Here is a 9,004-nt window from a genome sequence, read left to right on the forward strand (position 1 = left end):
TGGATGATGCACGGAGGGGATTGTAATCATTGCAATGAAACAATGAGTGTAAAACCAATGTTCTCCCATGTAAACTAGCACTCAATTTACAAAAAAACTTAAAAAGAAAAATTTATGCTTCGAAGTGTCTTCTGCAAAGACATAACTTCATAAAATCCTATGTTTTTTCAGTGTTGCGCTGTGGGTTAATGCGCCAGACTGCAAAGCCGTTTGAACTGCAAGGTTGGTGGTTCAAGCTCACCAGTCATTCCTTGGAAACCCTATACAGGGTTGCTATGGGTCAGAACCGACTTGGTAGCACTTAACAACAACAACAACAAACCGACACTGTAGGATAAGCACAGGAATGCTTACTGCAAGGTCAGCTGTTCAAACCTGTTAGCAGCTTCTTGAAAACCTTGTACAGGGTCACTATGAGTTGGAACTGACTCAATGTCTCTTAACAATAACAACCACCCAACATTACCCAAAACATTTACATGTATATATTTTTTAATTGCTTTATAAAGTTTCTTTATATTTTTGATAAACTTGTGGTGTTTAAAAATTTTTTTAAACCACCAAAACTTAATTGCGTTCTTCCCGTAAGCAGCCTGAGGTAATCTCACAAAATGGTTCGCTACTCACTTGACCCAGAAAACCCCACAAAATCATGCAAATCCAAAGGTTCAAATCTCCGGGTCCATTTTAAGAACACCCATGAGACTGCCCAGGTCATCAAGGGTATGTATATCCGGAAAGCCACCAAGTATCTTAAAGATGTCACTTTGCAGAAGCAATGTGTACCATTTCGACGTTACAATGGTGGCATTGGTAGGTGTGCCCAGGCCAAACAGTGGGGTTGGACACAGGGTCGGTGGCCCAAAAAGAGCGCTGAATTTTTGCTGCACATGCTTAAAAATGCAGAGAGCAATGCTGAACTTAAGGGTTTAGATGTAGATTCTCTGGTCATTGAGCATATCTAGGTCAACAAAACTCCCAAGATGCGCCGCCGAACTTACAGAGCTCATGTTCGGATCAACCCTACATGAGCTCCTCTTGCCATATTGAGATGATCCTCACTGAAAAGGAACCAATTGTTCCTAAACCAGAAGAGGAGGTTGCCCAGAAGAAAAAGATATCTCAGAAGAAACTGAAGAAACAAAATCTTAAAAAAAAATTGCACAATTGTTGCTGTTGTTAATGTGCCATCAAGACAGTTTCAACTCATAATGAACCTTATAGGGCTTGTGAAAGCAGCTGGTGGATTTGAACTGCCAACCTTACAGTTAGCAGTTCAGTATTTATCTTGTAGCACTACACCAGAGCTCAAATTGCAGAATAGTATGCTAAATATATTAGATGTTCAGGGCTGATAATACAGATACCCTGGACATTCTTGAGGAACTTTTTGGAGTAGCAATAATGTCAGTAACTTTAATACCTGTTGGATCTCTTCATTTTGGCTTTACCATCGCTCCCTAACTCCTAATATTTTTGTTTGTTTTTGTTGGTTGATTATTTTAATAGAAAAAACTAAATTGAGTTAATTTTATAGGAATCAGTATTTAGTGACAATAACGGCAAATTATTTTACTTATAATGGGTGATGATACTCTGCTGATACTGTATTGTCAGAACCTGTAATATAGAACTGCTACTATAGGCTCAAAATTGTCACTGATTATGAAATACCCAAGCTTTGTCTAGTGTGACTTTTATACTGGCACTGAAAATAGTTCCTCAAGAGGTGTTCCAGGGATGTTTGGAGTAGTTGTAACATTGTGGAAGTGAGTATATGTATAGCTAGCTTTCTGAGATAATCATACTTTGAGTACTATGGCATTAAAACGTTATTCTCAATTATTCTAGATTGTCATTCTTCACAGTATGATGTGTGAGACCTAGTCATGGGTAGAAATGGGGAATTACAATTTAAGTAATCTAAAGTCAAGACCCAGCATTCATTATAATCAACCAGTTAGTGTTTTCTTGATTTCTCCTGTCAAGTCATATGGTTCTAACTGCATGTTCAGATTTTAGAAAAACATTAATTCTGTAGACTCTCAAAGCAATACTGAACATTAGTCATAGAAGGCGGGCCCTTTTACTGCTACATTCTGAAATACAATCAAATGTTTTATTTAGTTAACAGGAACTTATTTTTTTACATGGTCCAGTTACATGCCATATATAATAATAATTGGAACTTAAGACATTCTTACAAATAAGTTTGCTTTAAGGTCATAAAAGTTCTTAAAGTATAAGTGCTTCCTAGAAGTTTATTATTCCATTGTCATGGCTAACCTGTGTTACAGTTTAAGGTTTCGTCTCTAGATTACCATACTGCTTCCTTTATTTCTCCTAACCCTCCTTCTAGGTCTTTTGTTGTTGTTAAGTACCATGGAGTCGGTTCCGACCCATAGCGACCCTGCGCAGGGTTTCCGAGGCTGTAAATCTTTATGGGAGCAGAAAGCCTCATTTTTCTCCCGTGGAATGGCTGGTAGTTTCAATGGCAGTTTCAAACTGCTAACCTTGAGGTTAGCAGCCCGATTTGTAACCACTGCGCTACCAGAGCTCCTTGATCTCTTAGACACTAACAATTCTTCTACTTCAGAGATAAGATCAGTCCATTAACCCATCCACTTTTTTATATAACTGCACCACTTTCTCCCCTAAATGTCTCACTTCTCTCTTTTCCCAGCTAAATTTTCATGGATCACCATTCCAGTTATTCCCTTATAAACATTCTTAATTCCTTTACCTTGCATTCCTTCAGTTAACACTCTAGGGGCAAAATCAACATGGGATAAAATCCAACTATCCATCTGTTTCATGAGTGTACCTGAGAAAACACAATTTGGTTGACTTGCTCCACTTGCCTACTTTCAATTCAGAACTGCAATCTCTAATAAGCACATAATACTGCTTTGCAATAGTCGTACTTTATTTCTTTAGTACATTTAATGTTACACTGTTAATGTTATATCTTCCTTTCCTCAATAAAAATGGGTAGTTAGAAACTCTTACTTTCCTACTCAAATCTGCCACACTGCCAGCATCTCTACTCTTTTCTGCCATGCAGTAGATGAAATGTCCTAAGTTGTATCAAAGACCATCCCTCCACTATATTCAGAACTGATTATCACTTCAATATTTGCATGACATGTAATCACGTATACCATCTGCTCCACCTCCATTCAAGTATAAGAAATATGGTATAATGGAAACATCACTTTGACCCAGAAGATATAGATTTTAGTATCTCCCTCTTCCACTAACTTCTTTATATCTTTGAGCAAGTTTCTTGATGGGTCTAGACTTCGTTAGGGGAGAGTTAGGATATTTTTTAAGATTTTAACATGCTATCATATTGATTTCACTCAAAGGGCTTATTGTTAAGTGCCGTAGAGTCAGTTTTGACTTATAGTAGCCCTGTATAGGATTTCTGAGGAGCGGTGATGAGTCTGAACCGCTGACCTTACAGTTCAGACAGACTTTATGGTCCAGTGCTTATCCTGTAGCATCACACCAGAACTCATTAAAGGGCTTAGTAAACATTTTAACTCTAAAGTTGTTTGTCAAAAACTTAGCTCATTTTAGTATTAACTATACATCATTGCTGATCTCCAGTGGATCTTGGCTGAAAGCAGAGAATATCAGAAAGATGTTTACCTGTGCTTTATTGACTATGCAAAGACTTTCAGTTGTGTGGATTATGACAAGCTATGGACAACATGCGAAGTATGAGTATTCCAGAACACTTAATTGTGCTCATGAGGAATCTGTCCCTGGACCAAGAGGCAGTTGTTCGAACAGAACATGGGAACACTGAATGGTTTAAAATTTGTATTCTTTCACCATACTTATTCAACCTGTATGCTGAGCAAATCATCCGAAAAGCTGGGTTCTATGAAGACAAACGTGGCATCAGGATTGGAGGAAGACTCATTAACAACCTGTGATATGCAGATGATACAACCTTGCTTGCTGAAAGTGAAGAGAACTTAAAACATTTACTGATGAAGTTCAAAGAGCACAACCTTTGGTATGGATTACATCTTAATGTCAAGAAAACAAAAATCCTCACCACTGGAAAAATAAACAATATTCTTATCAACAGAGAAAAAATTGAAGTTGTCAAGGACTTCAATCTTCGTGGATCAACTATCAACACTCATGGAAGCAGCAGTCAAGAAATCAAATGACGTATTGCATTAGGCAAATCTGCTGCACACAACCTTTTTAAAGTGTTGAAGAGCAAAGATATCAGCTTGAGGACTAAGGTTCGTCTGATCAAGCCATGGTATTTTCAATAACCTCATATGCATGTGAAAGCTGGACAGTGAATAAGGAAGACCTTAGAAGAATTGATGCTTTTGAGTTATAGTGTTGGAGGAGAATTTTGAAAGTATCATGGGCTGCCAAAAGAACCAGCAGATCTTTTTTGGAAGAAATGCAGCCCGAGTGCTCCTTGGAGACCAAGATAGCCAAATTTCGTTTTTCATGTTTCGGACATATTGTCAGGAGGGACCAGTCGCTGGAGAAGGATATCATGTTTGATAAGGTGGAGGGTCAGAGAAAAAGAGGAAGACCCCCAACGAGATGGATTGGCCAAGTGGCAGCATCGATGGACTCAAGTGTAACAACATTAGTGAGCTTGGGCCATGATCAGGCAGTGTTTTGTTCTGCTGTGCATAAGGTTGCTATGAGTAGGTGCCGACTCGATGGCACCTAACAACACAACAAATACAGTCAACATATGGTTTGTTGACTTAAATTTACAAATAATTTCTATAGTTAGATTATTATAGACGTATCTAATTCTATTCAAGTAGCATCCTTAATACATATATGTACTATCTTAGTCACTCAGAATATAGGTAATAAGCATATGAAATTACTGAGTTACTCATCTTTTAAGGGTTAGAGTTAAATTTTAATTTAAAACTATGGTTTCTTATCAGTATTTGATCTACCTTTTAAAACAGTAGTCAGATTTGTGCAGTCTGTATTGCTCCAGCAAAATGAATCTAATTTGGCAGTATGTGTTTTTGGAAAACTAAACTAGTTCATTTTAAGTATGCTCATTGTGTTCAGTTTCCAAAGGCATGAAATGAAGTTCCCTTATGAGTCAGTCATATTGTGTGATATATTAAAAATTAGCCACCTAACTGTTGAAAGGGGAGCAGCACGATGGCTCCACTCAATAAGCACTGGACTGTGAACCACAGGTCAAGCACACCAGCCACTCCACAGGAGAAAGTTAAGGCTTTCTGCTCCCGTGAGGACTTAAAGCCTTTGAAACCCTCTACAGGGTCACTGTGAGTCGGAATTGACTCAATGGCATTTAGTAACAACAACAACCATTGTAAAGGCTGTCTCTGTATACTTTACTGATTTTCAAAATCTTTTAAGTAAATATAATTAGTAAAACTTTAATCAGTCTTAAAACATAGAGGTAATCACTTGGTTTTGCTAGTATGCATTTAAAATATTAGTGAGCATTTTGCATCCTCAAAGACTTATGTATTACAAAGTCCTTCTATCCACTGAGCTATAATTTGGTTTAGATTTTAGTCTGAGTTTGGATTTAAAGTTTATTTCAAGGAAAACCATTTGAAATTACTGTCTTCCAATGGAAATGTTTCTTAAATGGAGGATATTAAAGGTTGATTAGGAAAAGAAATAATAAAAGGAAGCTCACCAGTAGATATTTTATTGGTTAAAGAACTTTTCGTATCATAATTTAATATAGTATATAGAAAATTATCTTGATATTATAAGGGCACAAAGTACTTCTAAATCATGGATTGATCAGCTTAGCATATGTTCTCTATGTAAATCGGAACTAAGAGCTTTGGTCAAATTCAAAGTATTTACAAATAAATATTAACATTTAAAATATCTAGGTAAATATATATTTAAAAATAAAGTTACAGAGAAAAGAATAGAAATAACTAATGCACTTTATTATTGTTTTAGCTCCTGGAACCCGTATGCCACCAGCTCTTTGAGCTCTATCGCAGCTCTGAAGTTCGACTTAAGAGGTTCACACTGCAGTTCTTACCAGAATTGATATGGGTTTATCTGCGGCTTACTGTTAGCAGAGACAGACAAAGTAATGGTTGTATTGAAGCTCTTCTGTTAGGAATTTACAATTTGGTAAGTTGAAAATGATAGGAAACACTAATTGTTTTAGAAAGCAAGTTGGTATTATAGTTGGTAACATTGTTAATATAGTATGACTTACTCTTCGTATTGTTTCAGTTGATCAGTATTTATGAAGGCTTTCTTTATAAGGCATTGAGTTGGCACTAATAAATATAATAAAAATTTGATGTGTTGCCTACTTTTAGGAATCTTCTGCTCTGCTAGAGAAGACATATTTAGAGATGACTAAATGCACCCATTCCTCACTTATTGACATGATTAGGTTTCAGAGATGAGGTCATTATTTGAAAATCAGTGTTATGAAAAAATGGAGATCACAAAATGGAAGGTAACTAAGTACATCATTATATAGCTGCCAGACCACCGAGAGTCATGGCCCAGTCAAGTTTACACAAACCCTAACCATCACAGCCAGTGGTACGCTTGCATTACATCTTGGCATTTGCTAACTGCCAGAATTCCATCATTAATGCACAAATGAGACAGTAGATTTTGTAACATTGCCATAAATTTTAAATGTCAGATCATGAGATCGTTTATAAGTGAGAAGTAGATGTAATGCCAAGTTTTTATGATAAGAGGATTTTAGCAAGAAACTCAGATATGGCTAAAATTATTATGGCAATCTTCATTGAGATAATGGCATCTAAGCTGGAGTTTAGCAAGACATGTCGTTTTAACAGGTTGAAATTAGGTAGTGGTGGTAGTGATTATGTGCTGTGGAGTCAGTTCTGACTCATAACGACCCTGTATAGTGTTTCCGAGGCTGTAAAATCTTTACGGGAGTAGAAACCCTCATCTTTCTCCCTTGATACAGCTGGTAGTTTCAAACTGCTGACCTTGAGGTTAGCAGCCTGACTCATGAGCCCTATGCTACCAGAGCTCCTCTGAGATTAGGAGTAGATGAGATTTCATAAATACATTTAAAAATGAGCCTAAGCACAGATGTAAGAAAGTCACTTTGTAGAATAAAAAAGTAATTCTTTTTGAAGCACAGAATATATATGCAAGTTTGGAAAGATAGTTTGGCATCAGTTGTAGGTTGTTGTTGGCCGTGGAGTCAGTTCCGACTCATAGCGACCCTGTAGAGGGTTTCCGAGGCTATAAATCTTTACGGGAGAAGAAAGCCTTATCTTTCTCTTGTGGAACAGCTGGTAGTTTCGAACTGCTGACCTTGAGATTAGCAGCCTGATTCATAAGAAGAGAGTTTAGGTTTTCTTTAATAGGCATTGGGAAAGAAATTTTTGAATAGCATAAAAACACTATTTATTTAGCATTTATTCAGTGGTGTATGCAGTGAGGCCTTGGAATTCTAAATGGAATTAAATGGCTGTCCTTTATATTTTGAAGGCTATATATAACTGGGAATAATTGTGGGAGTGGACATGAGATTTCTGTCTCTTAAGGGAGACATATTAGTTAAGGCAGAAAACATACAATATACTGTTAGAGCCTGTCAGAATCTGAAATCTGAGTAACGCTATAGTGGAAACTAGAGGGAGAAAATAAACCATTTAACATTTCCTAAATGCTAGAAGCCTTGTATGAAAGAAACTTAAAGACTAAAACTGGATTGCTTCTACAGATGGGTAGGTACACTAGAAAGGGAAGAACTGAAGGAAGGAAGCCCAGGGAGAAAGATGGAGACAATTAGGAAGCAAGACTTCTTTTCTTTTTAATGCTAAGAAACAGAATAGCGTATCCAATTTCCCCCCTCATGTGCCTCTGCAAAAACAGATCCATGAATCTAATGAATGTGTCTGGAATCACTCAGGGTGGGCTGGGGAGTGGAATGAGAAACCACTGCATAAAACTTGCTTATGTTTACCTTTAAGATATGGAGCTTATTAAAATTTCCAATTCACACTGTAATTTGATCATAAAATTTTATGTAGTTTGTGCACTTATTTTAAATAAAGCCTAATCTGGGATATTGGTGTTAAAATTCATGCCCTGTGAAGTTTTATATTCTGTGCATTTAGTAAACATTATAAACACTTCACATAACAAAATGTAACTTTATAGTTGAAAGTTATATAATATTCTCATAAAGTTCTCATAATAAATATTGAGTCTCATAATAAATTTGTATTCTATATCACTTCAAAACTCATTAGAAAACATTTGCATCAGTAGAACCTGATGTAAGGAGCATGGACTTTGCAATCACTTGTATTCTGTTCAAAACCAGGTCCTTACTCTTATTTTAAATATGAACAAGTTACTTAGTATCTTGACAGCAGGTGTCACATCTGTAAGACAGAAATAAAAGACTGTGAGTAAGGATTAAAAGCAATTAGAGCATCCTAGCACATTGCCTGATCTGTTTGTCATTATTGCTAAGTGTCATGTAGTCACTTCTGACTCATAGTGTTAGAAATGAATCCCGATGTCACATAAAAGACACTCGGTGAGACTAAATAACACTGGCAAAGCAAAATTTACTTTTGCAAGAGGGTGCGTGCACATAGCTGTACATACAGGAACAAGCCAGCAAGCACACCGAGTGGGCAGTCCGCTCGGGTTTTTAATTCCTGACGCGAGCCTCAAGGCTGTGTCTCACCCCATTGGCTTGGGTTTTGACCGCACAATCTTTTCCCTTACCTGGTTGGCTAGTTCAAATTTTTAAGGTACGCATTCCTACTTTAGGAAAAGAAGAAGAGAGCCATCATAAATTCTTTCCTCCACGAAGTAGTTAAAAAGAAAATGATCATAAATTCTTTACTCCAGGAAGTAGTTAAAAGAAAGAGAGAGAGATCATAAAGTTTTTACTTCAGGAAATAAAGAAAAAAGAAAGGTTACCCAAATATAATAAACAGGATTATAATAAATATTTATATATATATTTCCC

General features: G+C 36.7%; 1 protein-coding gene across 1 annotated transcript in view; it reads left to right on the forward strand.

Moving 5' to 3' along the window:
* Positions 1-9,004, forward strand: part of LOC102841965 (protein FAM126B-like) — a 58,889-nt gene that overhangs the window by 5,730 nt on the left and 44,155 nt on the right. Inside the window, exon 3 of the mRNA XM_006861988.1 lies at positions 5,965-6,144. Within this exon, the coding sequence (XP_006862050.1) occupies positions 5,965-6,144 (180 nt within the window). The remainder of the gene's footprint in view (positions 1-5,964; positions 6,145-9,004) is intronic.

This window comes from Chrysochloris asiatica, unplaced genomic scaffold (assembly GCF_000296735.1).
Source record: "Chrysochloris asiatica unplaced genomic scaffold, ChrAsi1.0 scaffold00045, whole genome shotgun sequence".
Classification (NCBI taxonomy): domain Eukaryota; kingdom Metazoa; phylum Chordata; class Mammalia; order Afrosoricida; family Chrysochloridae; genus Chrysochloris; species Chrysochloris asiatica.